The 20,844-nt window shown below is 38.1% G+C and overlaps 1 protein-coding gene across 1 annotated transcript in view; it reads right to left on the bottom strand.

Annotated features, from left to right (window-relative positions):
• The window catches only part of Tspan7 (tetraspanin 7), a 122,623-nt gene extending 102,414 nt beyond the window's left edge, over positions 1 to 20,209 (bottom strand). Inside the window, exon 1 of the mRNA XM_046465048.2 lies at positions 20,085 to 20,209. Coding sequence (XP_046321004.1) covers positions 20,085 to 20,165 — 81 coding nt within the window. The 5' untranslated portion in view covers positions 20,166 to 20,209. The remainder of the gene's footprint in view (positions 1 to 20,084) is intronic.
• Positions 20,210 to 20,844: the final 635 nt, after the last annotated feature.

The following is a 20,844-nucleotide window of genomic DNA, read 5'->3' as shown; positions in this document are numbered from 1 at the left end:
GCCTGGGACACTTCTCCTTTTTAGAACTAGACTTTCTCCAGTATTCTCTAATGCCTTAAATTCTTCTCATCAGAGATAATATAGCTAATTACATAGATATATGTAAGAATTCTTCTTGCCATTCATAGGGGATATAAACGACTAGTCAGATTTGTTCCCTAAGAGCAAGTTCAGGGAGAGGAAACAAGATCACTCCAACTGACAAACCCTTACTTAGCAACTGTGCCAATGAGCCTTATCTGTGTCCATGTGTGGATTAGACAGCTGTTTAGCTAGTGTCAGCTCCATAGGAAAATGCCTGATAATTCCCACTGCTTTCAGCTTTGTTTCTTTAGAGCAAATAAAGAGGGGGGAAAACTGCATCTCCAGCAGCTTTTAATGCCTTGATTTCTAGATTGTTCAAAGTGGCCAAGTGCTTATTCTCATAGGAGTCAAGTTCACAACCTTACTGTATTTCACAACAGCAGGATAAATAATATTCATGTACTTTGGGCTGCAATTTTGGAGTCTTTTAGACACAAAATAATTTTGTTTTAAATGAGAGAGTGGAAATACTATCCCCATGAAAGTTTTCAGGATTTCTTATTGTCTTTCCACACACCAGCCATAAACTGAAAAGGAAAAAAAGATATTTTATAGATCTGAACCATCAAAATGAATGAGCAGTTGCCCAGTTGTTCACAAGAGGGACATTATAGTCCCTTGGACCATCTTCAGCATCCACTATCCATAAAGCATTATAATCCTCATCTGGGAAACCTAATTTATGAGCTAGGAGGCCAGAAAAGGGTAAGACAAGATGGCCCTGGCCTCAGATTTCTGCAAAGGAAGCATGTGGGATAATTATTCCCATTACAGTTGTAAATTTTGACAGTTTACAGAAACTGAGGCTTCTCCCTTGTGCATGAAGCCTTGGTCAGCTTATAGAAGCCACTTCAAGAGCCAATGAGGATTTGTGCCTCACAGCAGCAAGGATTCTCAACGTATCCTGTAACCCATCTGCAAAGTTTTCCATAGAGAAATGTGCTCCTTGACCTAGAACACTGGGCCCAGTAGGGGTGAAGAGGTCCAAACTAAAACCTCAGTTTGGACATGACCTTGGGTCACACTTTGGACCTCAGCTGCCTCCTCTCAAACAAAGGAGCTGTAATTACTACCTCAACAGGTTGTTTTGAAGATTAATCAAGATAGTGTACATGAAGTGCTTAACACTATCTTTGACCTTTATTGAAGGTTCAATAATCATACGGTAGTAGTAGTTACTAATAGTAATAGCATCACTTTAACCTAATTCAGTTAACTGCAAACAGTGGGTAGTCCTTTGTTGCTGATACCATTATTCATAACTCTCTTTGTTGATGTGTCTTTCTTTTCATTTCTTTTTTTTTTCTTTTTCTTTCTTTCTTTTTAGTGCTGGGGATAGAACCCAGGGCCTCAAACATACTAAGCAAGTGCTCTATCACTGAGCTACACCCGCAGTTCACTTTGCTCCAGATGGACAACATAATCCTTTTCTCTCTTTGTGCAATAATAATCTGCTTTGAGGGGAAAAAAAAACAACTAAATCAAGAATAAGAATATGCTCTTCAACCAAACCTACCAAAGAAAACATCTAGCAGCTAACAGGGTCCATGTCTACCTTGGGTTTTTCATTTTTGCTAAATATGAAAAAAAATAGAAGTTGAATTGTTTTATGTTCAATTACACTATATTGGAAACTCTATAACTCACACACTGAGGAGATATACAACAGTATATATACATACTGACGCTCACCAATGTATCACTTATAAATAAACAAGTATCTATGGACCGAAAATAGATAAATAATAGTATAACCACACAAGGAACGAACTAGGATTTCGAAAACTTCCATAAAGGGCCAGACAGTAAATATTTCAGGCTTTCCAGGACATACCATAAAGGAGTTGGGGACATGTCATCCAAAATTTGACTTTCATATTGATTATTTCAAGCTGAAAACTTAAGGTTGCAGAAAGGGCTATCTGACCTGCCCTTTCCTACACAGATCAAACCATAAAGACTCCTTTGGGAGGGGTGCCTTCCCCATATCAGGATGAGAAATAATCCTTAATCATCAGAGACTGGGAACTGTTGCTGCCATGAGCAGTACAAATAAACTTACTGAAATAACCTTTACCTTCTACCAGCTTTATACCCCCATAAATCTCCTAATGACATCCCTAGAACTTACTGCCCCTAGTCCAGATCCCTTTGTCCTGTCATTTATTTACACATTTTATAATTCTTTGTCTAAAAAGCATAAAAGTTTTCTGCTTTGGCCAGTTCTACGGACCTGCATTCTCTTTTGAAGGTCCCTATGTGCATGTAAAATAAATAAAAACTTGTATATATTTTCTGCTGTTAATTTGTCTTGTGTCAATTTAATTCCTAGACCCAGCTGCAGACCTAGGACAGAATGGATAGAGGTGTTCTTTAGCCTCTCCTACAATGGTATTTGTTGCACCTGGGGTTTTGTTGTAAAAGCAGCCATAGATAACATATAAAGTTTATTTACAAAAAAGAAATGGCTGGCTAGATTCAGCCCACTGGCCATAATTTGCCAACCCCTAAACCCCACGTCTCTCCATATGGAAACACAGAAAAATTCTAAGCAAAACTACAAGCTTCAAAATGATATGTATAGCATGGCCTTTCATTTAGAGTTTAAAACTATGAAAGTAATATTTTATAGTAACTCTGGATGTGTAAATATGAGTAAATGTATGAAAACAGACCTAACACAGATAACTTCTGAATTTATGACAGAGAGGAAATTTTGGGCCATCAACTGCAATTTTTTTCATATTTGTTTAAAAACTAATTACTTGAGGCATAAAAGGTATAATGCTAAGATCTGATAAAGCTTGCCAATAGATACACAGGTAATTATCATATTATTCTCTTAGTATCACATTTAAAATACATCACAAAAATGTTTAATACCCAATAGGAATAGGTATTTTCCTTTATTTTGAAGGACAAGAATTAAAAATCATGTAAAGGTAGTTTTGCTCTACATTAATTTAATCCAATCACTAAAATGGACTGAGTCAATGAAGTGCTGCATTATAAATGAGATAACATGGTTAAAAAAAGATAGTCCATCTCTGAGAAATAATAGAAAACGATATACTACAAAGTATATAGAAGTAATTCATTGCTAGCCAGGCATAGTGGCACACACCTGTAATCCCAGCAGCTCGGGAGGCTGAGGCAGGAGAATCACGACTTCAAAGCCAGTCTCAGCAACTTAGCAAGGCCCTATGCAACTCAATGAGACTCTGGCTATAAATAAAATGTAAAAATGGGCTGGAGATGTGGCTCCTGGTTAAACACCCCTGGGTTCAATCCCTGGTACCAATTTTTTTTTTTAAGTAAGCCATTCTATGGGCTGGGGTTGTGGCTCAGTGGTAGAGCGCTTGCCTAGCATGTATGAGGCACTGGGTTCAATTCTCAGCAACACATATAAATAAATAAATAAAATAAAGGTCCATCAACATATAAAATAATTTTTTAAGCATTTATTTTTTAGGTGTAGATGGACACGACACAATACCTTTATTTTTATGTGGTGCTTGAGGATCAAACCGGGGTCCTGCCTGTGCTAGGCGAGCACTCTACCACTGAGCCACAATCCCAGCCCTAAAATAATTTTTTAAAAAGTAATTCATTATATATGTAAAGGGAGGGATAACCCTTGGAAAATAAAGCAAAGCACATGGAAAAGAGTAAACCATAAATTATTTTACCACCCAAACATAATTGTCAACATTTTTACATGGGTATCTCTATTTGTTACATGTATTTTATCTTTCTCAAACTAGAAAACTATATATACATATTGATTTGTAGACATCTTATTTGAACAGTATTTTTTTAGTAAAACATTCCTTTATGCCCATCTCTTTTCCTGTATTTTTTATCTCAAAATAATTGGTATACTATCTACCCAGAGTTCACTTCCAACATGTTAGTTTCAAAGACTTTGATCTGAGTCCCAAACAATATGGAAAAGAGCATTTCCCCTTCGCTTGTCTTCTAGACTGTTATGAAAGGCTCCCAAAGCACTCATTGAGGTACCAGAATGCTGCCTGTTCTAAGTCATTTATAAAACTGTCAGGTTCACTATTGCCTCTGTATACCAGGACTTTATCTTTTGAAAAATACAGCATACAAAGCAGGTATTTGTTTGTCCTCATAACATATCTGAAGAATATAAACTAAAACAACTGCCAGCCTCAATTCCCAAATAGAGCAGCTGCTGTTAAGGAGATTAATAAGTAACCCACTCAAATCATTTGCTCCTACCTTGTAGGAGAACCTTTATCCCTTAGACAAGACTTACTGGAAACACAGGCTTCCATTAGCACTGCTGACCAAATGCTTTGCTACACCCTATAACACCTATTATCAGCTAGCAACTTAGTGTTAAATGCATTTAGAACTCTGGGCATATTATGTGGTTGTAAAGGATCCCATACTGGCTTTTCACAACTTGGCCTCCTCTGATAATTCCAATTCTGCCTTGCTTAGCACCTCAAATATCTCTTGGTTCAGCAAGGAGTTTAAAAGAAGAGAAAATAAGGAGGTGAGGAATCACACCCACTTGACCAGGCCTCCCTAAAATCATGAAAAGGCCACTCTTTCAGGTCAGAAAGGAAAAGGTCAGAAAGTAACCTACACAGGTTACTGACCAGTTCATTGGTTCCCGCCAGTTCACCAATTCTGCACTCACTGTGTCTGCTACTTCCCCCTGGTTCTCATTCTGAACCTACACCAACCAGGTTTTGTTTCTAGTTTGGGTTTTTTGTTTTTTTTTTTTAATTTTGTTTTGTTTTGGTTTGGTTTTCTTGGTACTAGGGATTGAACCCAGGGACACTTATCCACTGAGCCATATCCCCAGCCCTTTTTGTTTTTCTATTTTGACACAGGGTCTCACTAACTCACTCAGGCTGGCTTCAAACTTGTAATCTCCCTGTCTCAGGCTTCCGTGTTACTGGGATTATAGGCATGTCCCAGTGTACCTGCCTCTCTTCTATTCCAAGTTAGAAAGGCTAAAAAATAACTGCTCAGGCTGAGGATCTAGCTCAATTGATAGATGTCTGCCTAGCATGCACAAAGCCCTGGGTTCAATCCCCAGCACCACAAAAAAAAAAAAAAAAAAAAAAAAGAACTGCTCCATTCAGATCGCACAATACTGATCATCTCAAGCTCCACTGGATCAGCCAACAGGCAAATATCCAAAAGTCAGATCTCTCCCAAGTCAAACAACTGTTACGCTGTTTTCACACTAAAATAGCAGAGTTGAGCAGCTGCAGCAGAGATGAATGGCCCACAAAATATGAAATATTTACTGCCTGGCTCTTAATAGAAAAGGTTAGCCAAGCAGGAGGCGGTGGTGCACGCCTGTAATCCAAGTGGCTCAGGAGGCTGAGGCAGGAGGATCGTGAGTTCAAAGCCTGCCTCAGCAACAGCGAGGTGCTAAGCAACTCAGTGAGACCCTGTCTCTAAATAAAATACAAAATAGGGCTGGGGTTGCGGCTCAGAGGCTGAATGTCCCTAAATTCATTCCCCGGTACAAAAAAAAATAAGAAAAGGTTAGCCAATAACTTCCCTATAGCAGTAATTTCCCAAGTGTGGTTAGCAAACCAGTGCTGATCAGCAAACTTATCAGTCTGTATTGATGAGCTTGCATCAGAAGTAGATATTGTATGAATGTCTAAATGAAGGAGGCAGTATATGAATTAATAGTCTGGCACAAGCTCCTTGTCCCCCACAATGTTTAATTGACCTTATTATACCATTTGCATTTTAATTTTTAAAAATTATATAATCATAATTATAATTTTATAATACTTTGATATTGTATTTATTTGCTTCTGAGTCTCCAGTTTAGTAGGCTTTCTAATTCCTTATTGTACAGTCTCTATATTTTCCAGCATGACTTTGCTTTATTTTATATTTGAACATTGAAATTACTAGAAGTTTTCATAAAATTTAAGTAAAGGCTCCAATTTTACTTTCTCCAATATGGAGATCTGGTAGTACCAGATTTTAAACGTAGTTTCCTCTCACTGAAAGTAATACAGCTTTTCATTTATTAAGTAATATACACTAGAACTTATTATTTCTGCACTCCTTAGTGTTTCATTGGTCTATTTGTCTATTTCTTTTCTTCTTCTTTCTTTTTTTTTGGTAGCAGGAAATGAACCCAGGGGTGCTTTACTACTAAGCCACATCCCAGCCCTTTTGGATTTTGAGGCAGGGTCTCATTAAGTTTCTTGGGGCCTCACTAAGTTGCTGATGCTGGCTATCAACTCTCAAGCTTCCTGCCTCAGCCTCCTGAGATGCAAAGATTACAGATGTATGCCATCACACTCAGCCTATTGGTCTATTTCTAAGCCAACGTCATATTGAATTAATTCATAACTTTATAATTATGTTAATTATTTATTACTGCATAACAACAGTACCACAAATGTAGAGACTAAAAACAAGAACATTTATTATCCCAGTTTTTATGAAGTCAGGCACAGCTTAGCAGGTCTTCCATTTAAGGGTCTTGCAAACCTTCAATCAAGTGTCAGGTAGGGCTGTGTTCTCACTGGATGCCCAAATGAAGAAGAGTCTGATTCTGAGATCACTTCATTGTTGGCAGCATTCAGTTGTTTGCAGATTATCAAATTGTGGGCCTCAGTTTCTTGCTCACTGTCAAGCCAGCGAATGCCCTTAGTTCTTTGCCATATGGCCCTCTCCGTAAGGCAGTTCTCACAACCTGGTGGCTTGACTCTTCAAAGCCAGTAAGAGACAGAGTATCTCAGCAAGACAGACTTTACAATCTTATGTAATACAATCTTGCATATATATTCACATACATTTGATAACCTTTGTTGTATTCTATTAATTAGAAGTAAGTTATAGGTCCCACACACACCTAAATAAAGGGGGTACACAAAGGCATAAATACCAGTTCATGGAGCTCATAGAGGCCAACTTATTTACTGTCTGCCACAATAGTATATTCTAATAATAAGTAAGGCATATACTTCCTTTTCTCCCCAAATTTCTCTTAATTTCTCATATATTTATTTATTTATCTTCTATAAAATAATACAATTTTATTAAGTGCCCATCCCCCCAAAAAAAATTCTGTTGCCGAGCTGGGCACAGTGGCACACACCTGTAATCTCACCAGCTTAGGAGGCTGAGGCACAAATATCATGAGTTCAAAGCCAGCCTCAGCAACTTAGCAAGGCCCTCAGCAACTTAGTGAGACCCTGTCTCAAAATAAAATACAAAAAGGGGCTAGAAATGTGGCTCAATGGTTAAGTGCCCCTCTGCACCTCTGCATTCAATCCTTGGTACCAAAAAGAGTCCTGTTGAGATTCTATGTGGAAATGTATTAAACATACTTTAGAAAACTGATATCTTTATGATATTAAATCTCCCAACTCGAAACTACTTAGGCATCCTTTAATCTCTTCAGGTCTTATTTTGTAATGCTCAATAAGATTTTATGACCTTCAATAAGATTTTAGTTTTCTTCTTATAAGAGCCTTCTTATTAAGAGCATTTCATACTAAATTTATTGTGAAGTAGTTTTAACTTCTGTTGCTGCTATGAATGAAATGCTTTCCTCCTTTCCTTTTCTTTTAATATTTTTAGCTGTGGGTAGACACAATACCTTTGTTTTATTTACTTACATGTGGTGCTGAGAATGGAATCCAGTGCCTCACATGGGCTAGGCAAGCACTCTACCACTGAGCCAAAATTCTAATCCCTTCCTTTCCTTTTCTAAGGCTTATATACTGAAATAATAAAAAGCAATTAAAATTTGTACATATACCTTGTATCTAGTCACCATATCAAATTTTCTTAGTAGTTTTTTTTACTAGAATCTTTGGGGGGGTTAGTATACAACTGCATATATAAAGAGATATCTCTTCCTTCATTGTTATTTTTTTGTCTTATTGCATTTGCTAAACAAATTAAATAATAAATAGTAATACTAAACAAGAATCCCTATCTAGTTCCTGATTGACTCAAATGATTTTAGTGTTTAACTATTTATTTGAATGAATACTTATTGTTCTAATATTTGTTGAATGGAAATCATCTCTATTAAAATTAATGGTGAATACTCCACTCTTAAGGAAATAAAGCATAATACCACTCCTTCAATAAGGGCTGTACATAGTGACTTTCTTTGAAAGGTTACAGTATGGAAAGGGGGAATAAAAATAATGTTGGGGTTGTGGTTCAGCGGTAGTGCACTTGCCTGGCATGTGTGAGGCACTGGGTTTGATTGTCAGCACCACATAGAAACAAAAAAAATAAATAAAGGTCCATCAAAAACTAATAAAAATTTTAAAAAGAATAATGTTATAGTGGAGAAACCTGACAGATGATCTCAGCCAGGCTATCAAGATCAATCTCAACAATAAGTCATGTTGATAGTATGTACACTTGATATTATGAAATGGAAATAGCATCTTACCTCTGTAGGGTTTTCCTCCCAAAGGCACACAAGCCCTATCTAATCACAGGGGAAACATCAGAAAAATCTAAATGAAAAGGCATTCCACAAAATACATGACCAGTACTATTCAAAATGTTAAGGTCACTAAAAATGAGGGAAATCTGAAAAACTATTACAGCCAAGAGGAGCTTAAGGAGACATGACTATGAGATATAATGTGGTAGCCTGATTGGGATCCTGGGACAGAAAAAGGATATTATAAAACCCAATAATGGAATCATCCTTAATTTCTTGAAATTTATTAATTTAACACATATTGATATAGGACTTCCCATATGCAAGAAACTAGGAGAAAAGCAATACTCTACATTCAAAGAAATAATTTTACCAAAACATAGATGTATCACACATTAGTTTATAAAGTACTTCAATGTCATTTGACTACCAACACTTGATTGAGATTGGTAAACACAGATATCCAAATTCTGAAGAGGAAATACGCTCACAGAAATTATGTGACTTGCCTAAGATTATACAGCAAATATCTGAGCAAAATTTCACATAGGTCGAACTTTGAATTCCCTGCAATAGAAGGCAACAGTCAAAAGAATACCATGGAGTGACACAGTTTAGAATATGAAACAAATCTTAGGAACAGTGAGAAGTTCTTAAAAGCTTCATTAGACAAAAAACATGAACCCAAGTAGAGATGTGAATGCAGAAGGGATGTTTAGGAACATTTCCCACCCAGCCTCATTTTATGAAGCTTTAGATTCCTTTTCAACCCAAAGGGGTCTACCTTTGGGAAGTCCTAATCCAATCCCTGGAAATCAATAAAATCAATACCTGTTTGAGAAATGTTTACAACAATGAATTGACCCAGGAGCTCTACACATTATCATTATATATGTTTAGTTTAGAAAATGGGAATAGAAGTACAGAAACAACCTCATTTCACCAAGAAGTAAGAACTGGTAACTTGAGACAAGAATAAAAGCTTTTACTTCTAGAAGTAGGAGGAAAGATTGATTAGTCAGTAGCCACAGTAAGCGGTAACCACCAGGACCTACTTCTAAACCTATTTGATCAATGGCTATTCACCTCATTCCAATCAATGACAACTTAACTTGCTTCAGAGAACACACTTCTGGAAAGCAATCACAAGGACAGCCTCACACAATTCAAGGTCAACCAATCAACCATAGACACATTACACTGAACATGCTTCACAGCGTCAACAATCATTTCACCCAAATAGTCATATTTCTTGTCAAGGTCAACCACTAAAGTCTCTGCAATGAAAAAACCTCCAAATACCACCATGATACAAAAAAATATCAGCAATATGCTTTACTTCTAAACTCTGCATGACTAATACAGCTCTCTCATACTTTGATAAGTAATAAATTCAGCTTTTTGTTTACATACTAGATAATGCCCTCATCTTTTGACAGAAGGTAAGCCAAGACTCTTCCTAATTTCTCAGAGCAACTCTGAACAAAAATATATTGTCTATAAGGGATGAAAACTACTCCAACTGCAAAAATTCACTTGAAGATCCTTGCCAGAGCCGAGTTTAGTGGGTACAAAAAAATACATTGGCTACCTCATACTTGGTGGAATACTCACCTCAAACCAATTCTACAGTACCAGAGATCACACTAGAGGAAAGCATTCATTAAGCAAGTAGTCATTTATAATGAACTGCATCACAGACCATAGAGCCACATCCCAGAAATCAGAAACATCTTGCTGATCCTTTTTTTAAAAAAATGCACACACCCAGGACCCTAGCCATATTAATTAAAATTGAAATTCCATAAGATAGGACTGAGCAGTTATGTTTTTAAAAGACCCTTAGCAATCCTGATAAATAATTTTTTTCAGTCAGAAATAACTAGTACAATCTCTTAAGAGGGACAAGACCTGGACCCAGACTCTTAGGCAAAGACAACTAAATCAACAGAAAAATACTAGATACTCCCGAGCTACATCCAGATCCAGGAGACTCAAGATGAACCAACCCTGCTATTATCTACCGAATTTCTCTAGATCAGTGGTTTGCAATCTTAATTGCACAGCTGAATCACCTGGGAGCTTATTTTAAAAATATCAGTGCTGGCACCCCACCCAGACCAAGTGAATCAGAATGCCTTAGGATGGAGTCTAAGTATCTTTTTTAGGGAACTTAGACAATTGAGATGGACAAGCAGGATTGAGAATCACTGACCTAGATTGCTCAACTACCACCTGTGCTTAATCCACACCCCTTCATTGTTCCTAAAAAAAACTCGTGATTATGGCAAAAGTCCACCATATTTTGCACCAAGGACTAAAGAAAATATTTCACTACAGAATTGTGATCCTTAATTCCATCACTAAACTGTTCAAAATGCTTACTTGTTCAACTGACCAAAAACCAAAAGGAAAAACGAAAGAAAGAAAAACCCTCTCCTATCCCCTCCCCTCCCCGCTGCTGCTGCTGCCACATTCTTTTCTTGATGAATGTTTGGGTGCTATAACAAAAGAGGACAAAAATGCTCAGCCAAGAATGAAAAGCATGCTGTCACAGCAAGAGGGATAACAACCAAAGGAGGAAATTTAAGAGCAGTGACCCAATGATCTGCTTGTCTCCATGAAGAGATAACTCAAATCAGAAGCTGCTGTAATGGGACTGAAGGAGGAAAAATCATAATATATTTTTAAAGCATGTTTCAAATTGTGCATTAGTCATCCATGTCAAGGGTTTAGCATGCTTAAACAAAGAAACACAGTCACAGATGACTTCCAATTGTTGGCATCTTCTAAAGTACTTACTTAAAACAGTATATAATTCTGAACAGTCAATGAATCATCATAATGTAGCTCATGGTAAGATCAAATCAAGAATTCTAGCTGTGATTAAAATGGAGAAAAGCATTTCTTTCTTTTTTGGAAAAAAATCAGCTAGCTTCTAAGCATTAAGCAGAAAAGGCTTAATGTCCCCCAAGTGCTATAAAAGGTAATACAGACAACCTAACTACATATTGCATATGGAAGGTAAAGTTAATTAAATAAGAAGACTTTGGGTTATAATATGCAAGTTCCATAACAAACAGCAAGATTAACACTATAGGAGCAGAAAAACAGCAAAGCAGTGATCAGTTTAACATAATCCTCCCATACACACACAAACACCATACCATAAACTGCTGCTTCCATACTAAATTAATACAGCAAGGACTGAATTAGGTCAGAAGACACACTGGGCATTCACCTGGTGGGAAGAAATGAAAAGGGCAGAAAATGTATTGGCAACCTTCAGAGTTACATTCCCATTTGTCTAGTCGCTGATGACTACACGACCTTATTTGCCTTAATAAAGCTGTTCCAACCTAGAACACTTCCCTTGACATTCAAAAGCTCTTTAAAGGTTTTTTTTTAAAATGATACCAATACTTATTAAAGTACCCCAACCATTGCTGTTTTAGATGCTATGTTCAATCACTCACAATCAACTGTTTATTTAATTAGTATCATATAATGTCGAGATGTAGATATAAAGGACTTCCAGTTAAACATGATGGATAGGACACATCCATTTACCTGGCTAGCTCCCAAAACTCCAATGAAATGACACTAAGAGGAAATTTTAAACCCAGAATAACAAAGAGAAGGAATGAAAGAAAAGTCAACCACAATGTTATCTTGGAAACTAAGAAAAAGCCAAATCTTATTTGCACCCAAACACCTGTGAAAGACAGGAGATAGCAGCTTCATGCACATCTGGAACTAGGGATGAAAGGGGGCTAAAATAAGAAGGATCCAGCAAACAGTTTTTTTGAAGAGCAGTTAGGTCCCCTCCAACTTCCTATCTCTGCCTTTTTTCTCATTCTATTATAGGTTCAGATTTTTTTTCTTTAGAGGGTGAAACAAAGGGTCTCTGAACTGGGAACACAAGCACAGTGGACATGGATTCAACACTGAATATAGGAGCTTAATAAAGGTTTATATAGTCTATGGAGACTCCCACATCCCTACCTTCTTTATTCAGAAATTAAAATATTCTTCTATAGGAAATCTGATCAGACAAGAGAAAAATTCTAAAGATATTGATCTTGATCTTGGTTCCAAAACTCAATGCCTCAAATTACCCAAATTAAAATCAGTAAACATGGGAATAAGTTTATGCATAGCTTCCAATCAGCCTTTTAGTAACCCCTCTTAAACATGTACAAAAATGAGCAAAACATAACCAGAAATTTGAGATAAAACTATAATATGCCATAAAACTTGACCAGTTTGGAAGAAACTATACAGGAAGAAGCAAATATTTTTCCCAAAATATCCTAAACTGTCAGAGGGATTTTAAAAAGATATTATACTCATGAAACATGAGCAAGATGATAAAATATAACATTCAGACCTCAAAAAGGAGCTCCTGGAAATTAACATATGAAACTGAAAAGATGCAAGAGCAATAAGATACAGTAGGAGAGTTGCCAAGAAAGTGGAGCAAAAAACAAAGAGGCAGGGGTTGGGGTTGTGGCTCAGTGTTAGAGCACTTGCCTAGCATGTGTGAGGCATTGGGTTCCATCCTCAGCACCACGTAAACAAATTAAATAAACAAAATTTAAAAAAAAAACAAAGAGGTAGAAAAATGAAGGGAAAAAACTTAGAGGATCAGTCTGGAAGGTCCAATTTCTAAGCAGAACAAAGAAAAGAAATCAAATACTTCAAGAAAATTTCTCCAAACTTAAGGACTTGAGTTTCTAGACTGAAAGGGTACACAGGAAAGAAATGAAAATACACATACATCAGGGCATAGTTGGGAAAATTTCAGAGCACTGAAAAAAAAGCAATCAGAAGAGAAAAGCAGGATTTAAGAAGAATCCGAATAACAACTGATTTCTGAATACTAATAACAAGAACAAGATTTCATGGAGGAAGGTGGACAGCAAAATTTTGATGGTAAATGACATCCAAACTGCAATCCTATATTCAGCCAAACTATCAAATTAAATGTATAAGAGTAAAGCTGAGCATGCTGGAACATGCCTGTAGTCCCAGCAGCTTGGGAGGCTGAGGCAGGAGGAATGCGAACTCAAAGCCAGCCTCAACAATTTAGCAATGCCCTAAGCAACTCAGTGAGACCCGTCTTTAAATAAAATATACAAAGGGCTGGGGTTGTGGCTCAGTAGTTAAGTGCCCCTGGGTTCAATACCTGGTACCAAAAAAATATGTGTGTGTGTGTGTGTGTGTGTGTGTATGCGCGCGTGTGTGAGAGAGTGTGTAAATGTATATATGTAAATATATGTAAAATAAAAGTAAATATGTTTTATATATAGTAGTAGTCAATAAAATTTCATTATTCAATCATATATATATATATTTTTTTTTCACCCCTGTAAAGGCCTCAAAATCCATGCATCCTTTTCCAGAAAGTTCATAGAAAATTTGTTCCATCAAAATGAAGGAACAAATCAAGAAAGTGAAAGAATATTTAGGATAATGATGCCCACTGTTTTAAAGGCCCATAGAACACTGGTGCAGGTTGAAGGTCAGATTGCAAAAATGCAGATAAAATTCCAACAGCAACAGCTAGTAAACTGATAAACATGTTATTGAGTACTCAATATTTGGCACATAATAGACATTCAAAGAATGTTGAATTGCACTGACATGCAAAAGAATAACTATAAGCTACAGTACATGCCCAAATTCAAACATTGTGCAAAATTTTATTTTCCATTCTATATAACCCAAGTACCTAAAATTTCTGGATAACAAAAAAAAACCAAAAAACATTTTGACTACTTTTTAAGATGTTTTCCCCAAAAAAGATTAGTGATGCTTCCCAAATGAAAAAAAAAAAAAACTGATATTTCACCATAAGAGAATTTAATTGCACAACTGATAAGCTAATTAGCTCCTTACATAGTCAAAAAGAAATCAAATCCAATAAACAGAGAAATGAAACAAAGGATATTTCTGTTCACAAATTATTCAGTAGATTTAGATGTGATGGACTTAAATCTTAGCTTAGAACTCAGATGAGCATTTAAAAATCAAAACAGTTTATCTGGTAAAAGTAACATATTTATAAAGTTTTCTTGCTTGCTTTCAAATTATATTCATCATAAAGATGGGATGATTTGTTTTACATAAGGCAAGATAGATATCCTTTTTGTTCAAGCTTAACAAATTAAATTACAGTTAAAAATTTAGATAACTAAAATGTCTGGCAAACTAGATCACAAAAATATGACTGAAATATCATTAGGATAAGCAAGTCCCTGTAAAGTCCTCTATTCCATTTTTCTATGTTATTGGCAAAAGCACATTTAAATTGCCACCCCGTAGACTTAAAAAAAAAAAAAAACTGTTTCAAAAAGCCTCCTCCTATTGAGATGAGCTAAAATAAATAACTAAGCCCAAGAGTAGTCAATAAAATTTCATTATTCAATTATTCCTTAAGTAAGCAAATATCTCCTGAGTAAATCTACTAAGTGCCAGGTGCTGTTTGCCAATATTTAAAGCACAATGACTTACTCTTAGGTGGTATTTGTCCCACCTTTCCTTTAAACCTGAAAATGAAGCATACAAATCAAGGAAAATAAAGGATCTGTTCACTTAGCATACAGGTGATGTTATTTAACTAGAAAACAAACCATCCTATCCATTAGAACACAATTACATAAAGAGTCACCTACCTTTTGTCTTCAAATAAAGAATTATGATACACCATAGAGAATGTCTTTCTACCATTTCTTAAAACATGTAATTGTTTTAAGCATGCACTGGTTCTAAATACCAATAAATATCATAATCTTTGCATGAGGCTCCATATGTCTTCTTAGGATATACTTCTATGTAAGCCCAATACAGCAGAAGTTGCTGGCACTATTGACATTTTGAGCCATATAATTCTTTGTTGCATATTAGAATATTAGAATGGTGAGCAGCATCTGTGGCCTCTACCCACCAGATGCAATAGTGCCCCAAAAATGTGTTCAGACATTGCCAAATTTTGGGGGAACTGTCTCCCACTGAAACTTATCACTTTACAAAAAACACCTCAGAAAGGGAGAGTGATTATGGACAGAAGAGGTGTTCAGGTAAGACAATGATCTCTCATTCATAATTGTAGACTTCTGGTTTCGTATATATGCTCAAGTACATCAACGTTCCCCATACTACTGGCCATTTGACTGTTTTAAGGTCCAATGTCTTCTAGTCCTAAATCTTAATTGAGGTAAGGAAAGAAAATAAGTCCAATTAAAACAACTCACAGTGGTAGAGCACTCGCTTAGCACGTGCAGGGTCCTGGATTCGAGCCTCAGCACCACATTAAAAATAAATAAATAAATAAATAAAATAAAGGTATAGAAAAACCTCACAAATAACACAAAGGAAATATTTCAGCCTAATCTTTCCTCCATCTTCCACTTAAAAGAATATCTCGGTCATCATTTGCTAATTAGTTAGCATAATTCCAGAAGCTCTGACAAATATTTGAGTACTTACCATATGCCACAGACAGTTCTAGGAGCTGTAGAAAAGATTAATGCAGGGGGCTGGGGCTGGGGCTGGGGCTCAGTGGTAGAGCGCTTGCCTGGCAAATGTGAGGCTCTGAGTTTGATTCTCAGCACTGCATATTAATAAATTAATTAATTAATTGAAGGTATTGTTTCCCTGTACAACTAACAAAAAATATTTTTTAGGGGCTGGAGTTGTGGCTCAGAGGTAAGAGCGCTTGCCTAGCATGTGTGAGGCACTGGGTTCGATCCACAGCACCACATAAAAATAAAATTAAAAAATTGTGTCCACCTATAACTAAAAAATAAACATTTTAAAATATTTTTTTTAAAAAAAGACTAATGTATCAACTCCATTTACTGAATTGAGAAATCACTCTAACAAACAACTTTTAACAGGTAAATCTTTGTGACATTGGATTTGGCAAAGGATTCTTTTTATGACACCAAAAGCATGAGCAATGAAGGAAAAAATAGGTTAACTGGACTTTATTAAAATATTTTTTTAAACTTTTATACTTCATGTACACCAAAGAGAAAGTGAAAAGATAGCCCACAGAATAAGAGAAAATACTTGCAAATCATACATCTGATAAGGGTCTTGTACCCAGTATACATAAAGGACTCTTACAGTTTCACAATAAAAAAGACAAATAATCTAAATAAAAATTTTAAAATGACAAAAGATATAAATAGACATTTCTTCAAGAAAATATACCAATAATTAATAATCATGTAAAAAGATGCTCAACATCAATATTCATCAGGGAAATTCAAATCAGAACAATGAGATATTACTTCATACCTACTAGGATGTCCACAATTAAAAAGCCGGAAAATAACAAAGAATTGACAAGAATGTGGAGAAACTGGAACCCTCACTGTTGTTGGGAATGTGAAATGGTACAGCTGTTTTGGAAGACAGTCTGGCTATTCTTCAAACAATTAAACATAGAGTTACTATGTGACCTAGCAATTCCACTCCCAGGTATATACCCAAGAGAATGTAAACATGTTCACACACCAAAAAAAAAAAAAAAAAAAAAAAAAAAAACTGGTACATGAAAGTTTATAACACAATTATTCTAGTAACCAAAAGGCCCAATCAACCCAATGGTCTACCAATGAGCAAAAGGATAAATAAAATGTATTATATTCATACAATGGAATATTATTCAGCCATAAAAAGGAATGAAGTAGTGATACATGCTACAATGTGGATGAACCTTAAAAACACTATACTAAGTGATAGAAGCCAATCACAAAAAGGCAAATATTCTTGACTCCATTTATAGGAAATGTCCAGGATAGGAAAATCTACAGAGATGGAGAGTAGATTAATAGTTGCACAGGGCAAGTGGGAGGGATTTGGAAGGGGTTAGGAGAGAATGTAATGACAGCTGAAGAGACAGGAAAGGGTTTCTTTTTGAGATAATGAAATGTTCTAAAATTGTATTAATGTAATGGTGTGAATATACTAAAATATATACTATTTATATATTGTTTTTATTTTCATATATTATTATACTTTAAATAGGTGACTTTCATGACATGAATTATGTCTCAATAATGCTGCTTTCAAAAAACAGCATTCAGAATCCACTAGAAAACATGGCATTTGCACCATGGCTTATCAACAAAAATGGCTTTTTAGGAGGGGGGATAGTAGAGGATAGGAAAGGCAGCAGAATACAACAGACACTAGTATGGCAATATGTAAATCAATGGATGTGTAACTGATGTGATTCTGCAATCTGTATACGGGGTAAAAATGGGAGTTCATAACCCACTTGAATCAAAGTGTGAAATATGATATATCAAGAACTATGTAATGTTTTGAGCAACCAACAATAAAAAATTTTAAAAAATGGCTTTTTAAAAATACCCTCACACCTAGAGAGATCTCATTCTTCTGATTGTCAGGTAGGAAGTGATCACTGAATGGTATTTAAACTATTGAAAACATCCAGGTAAATATTTTATTTGTGAGTACAAAAATCTTGAAAGTTAAAAAAAAATAAAATGCTAGCATCAAGGAACTTGCCCAGGACATAAAGTACACGGATTATAGGTGTATTAGGGGGCTTTAAGTAATCAGATTCATGGTGTAGGGGGAGAGGTGGAAGCACAGAGAGTTAATGAGCTCATATGATAAACCTGGAAGACCCCCTTCTTTACCAGCTTGCAGAGATGCGAAGAGAACAAACTTCCTTCCTGAGCATTATAAACCTTAGGAGGCTAAAAATAATCTCCCATATGATTTACTCCAGTAACAAATAGGAAGTCAACTAAATAATAAAGGGACAAACAAAAACAGACTTGAGGAAATACATAAAAAACCAAACCAATTCCCAGGAATGACTACTGGGAAGTTTCAGCAATCAGCATGTTTATTGCTTTTCCAGGCAAACATCTGATGATAGGATCTGTACGTGCACAGCACACAATTCCACTACTGAGATGTTTCAACCAGTCCAAATAAAGTCCATTTCTATGTTTGCCTAATGCAATCTACTCTATCCTATCCCACTGCAGAGCTCCTGGAAAGCCAGTCGAGTCCATAGGTTTCCAAACCTGAAGAATCACCAATGTCAGTGACAAGGAAATGTCCGGGGACATTCGAGATTTTTTTTTCTTTTAACCCTTAATAAATCTCAGTTTCTGCCCTGGCTACTGAAAACAGTCCAGTTCACCATCAGGCCGACTGTGGGTACCTCAGACAGCACTGTGCTCCAATTTCAAAGCAAAATTAGGGCTAATCTGGAAGGGGGTGCGCAAGGAGAAAAACAACCAGGGGCGGGACTGGTTTTTCCTACAGTGCCTCAGGTTTCAAAATGACTGCCTTGGAAGCTGAAATGACCCAGATTATTGGGGAGCGGGGGGCGCAGATCTTCATTCCCCTGCGGAGTAGCTGTGGCTTGGTATGCAAATGGAGACCTGGGGGAGGGGGCATATCTACAGGGAAAGAGAAAGAACAGGCAATGGTCTTTAGGTACCACCCACCTCTCCAAGTGAATCACTGCAGTGTCAGCCCCGCACTGATTCCACTTGCCAAACAGGATGAGGTAAGGCACAAGCCTGGAGCCCCCTCTTCCTCCCCCTCCTTCTCCTCCTCTTCCCCCTCCCCCTCTCGCTCCCGCTCCTCCTCCAGCGCGCAGAAGGGCGCATCGCTCAGCGAGGTGCACCATGCAGCCCCCAGCGGCCCTGGCTGAGGGGGCTGACGTCACCCTTCTGCATTGAGCTTCAAGGACTGGTAGCAACACCAGTTAGATGGGGAATAGAGTTGGGGCGCTATAGCTATCACCAAGTCGCAGGGGTCCTCCCCCAGGACACTGTGAATTGGGTTCATGCAGTGAACAGAAGGACAGGATGAGGAGTAATGGACGAGAATGAAAAGGGGTCGTAAGATCTATCTTCTGGGTCTCCGAGAAACCTCAAAGATGCCCCCGGCTTATATAAGACCCTCTCCCCTCTGCGCGCCTCCACGCGGTGGCTGCGCCCGCCACCCTTTAGTGCGCTTCGGGGACTCGATCGCCCTTGCTTAAGCAGGCAGAGGGCTTTGGGCGCCTCTCTCCTGCAGCCCAGCAGGGTCGCGGATAATTGGGAATCTGGGATCAAACCTCGCGCTCCCTCGCGGGTTACTAGCCCGCCACAGGTTAGCTCCAAGAGGCGCCAAGAACCGGTTGGTAAGGTAGGGTAGGAAGGGGAGACCAGAAACGAAAACGGACAAATAAACCCGCAACTTTCCCTAGAGGCTGACCCTATCCCTCGAGCTTAAAAAAATAAATCAATACATTAAAAAATAATTTTTATAAGGTCGACAACCTGCAGGCACCCCCACCACGCAGCCAACTGCAGCCTGCGAGTCCAGGGTCCGAGCAGCCCGGACCTGTGCCCTGTGATCCCGCAGCCCCGACCCAACACCTCGCGCCGGTCTCCCTAAAAAAGGGGCCAAAATTTGGTTTGGGATTTGGGTTTCCCCCCACTTTCCTATCTAAAAGAAGAATATCATCACCCAGACTGATGGATGGATGCCCGGCCCCCGGCCAGGTGTGGGCACTCACCCAGAAGACGAAGGAGTAGATGATGAGGAGGGTTTTGAGACAGGTTATCACAGGTTTGGTCTCCATTCTCCTCGATGCCATACTACAGAGCTCCGGCGGCGGCGGTGGCGGCAGGCGGAGGGCGGGCGCGCGGGAGGGGGGAGGAGGCGGGGCGGGGCGGGGCGGGGGTGCGTGCTGCCAGAGGCCCCGTGCGCGCGCAAGCGAAGCCTTGCTCGTGCGGGAGCGCGCACCCTGCGGGAGCTCCCGCCGAAGGAGCAGGCTGGGCAGCCACTGCGCATGCTGGGAAGGTTGCCTGGGCCTGCAATCCCGCGCAAGCTCAGACCCCCAACCGGTGTGAGGGTAGGGCTGGGGAAGGGAAAGCAAGAAGTCTTGAGACACTTGAGAGGTCAGGGGAACCTCTCCCAGACCTCCAGTGTATTTAGGTTTCTGCTTTCTACAGTGTAGGGTCTTGTATTTGCAAGATGTCTGCACCTGGCTTCATGAAGTTTATGGGCCCCAGTGATCAGTCACGTTTCTACATTTGGACGCCCAGCTGGTCTCAGATGAAGAGGCCCAGTAGTCATGTCCTTGGCAACAAGAAGGCCTTGTCTGTGTCAGAAACAAACTGTGACAGGTGGACAGAGATACAACTGGATGAGTGGTCAGGAACCTAGGAACTCAGACAGAGACACAAATCGTCACCACCTCATGAATCTACAGCCTCCCCAGGAGCTCCATTTTTTAGATTTCCTCACACTTGGAATTTTCAAAGCCAAATATC

Source organism: Marmota monax, unplaced genomic scaffold (genome assembly GCF_021218885.2).
Source record: "Marmota monax isolate L192 unplaced genomic scaffold, Marmota_monax_Labrador192_F-V1.1 WCK01_AAM20220418_F8-fsc00158, whole genome shotgun sequence".
Taxonomy (NCBI): domain Eukaryota; kingdom Metazoa; phylum Chordata; class Mammalia; order Rodentia; family Sciuridae; genus Marmota; species Marmota monax.
The sequence above is the reverse complement of the archived record's forward strand: the minus strand, read 5'-3'. Positions and strand labels throughout refer to the sequence as shown.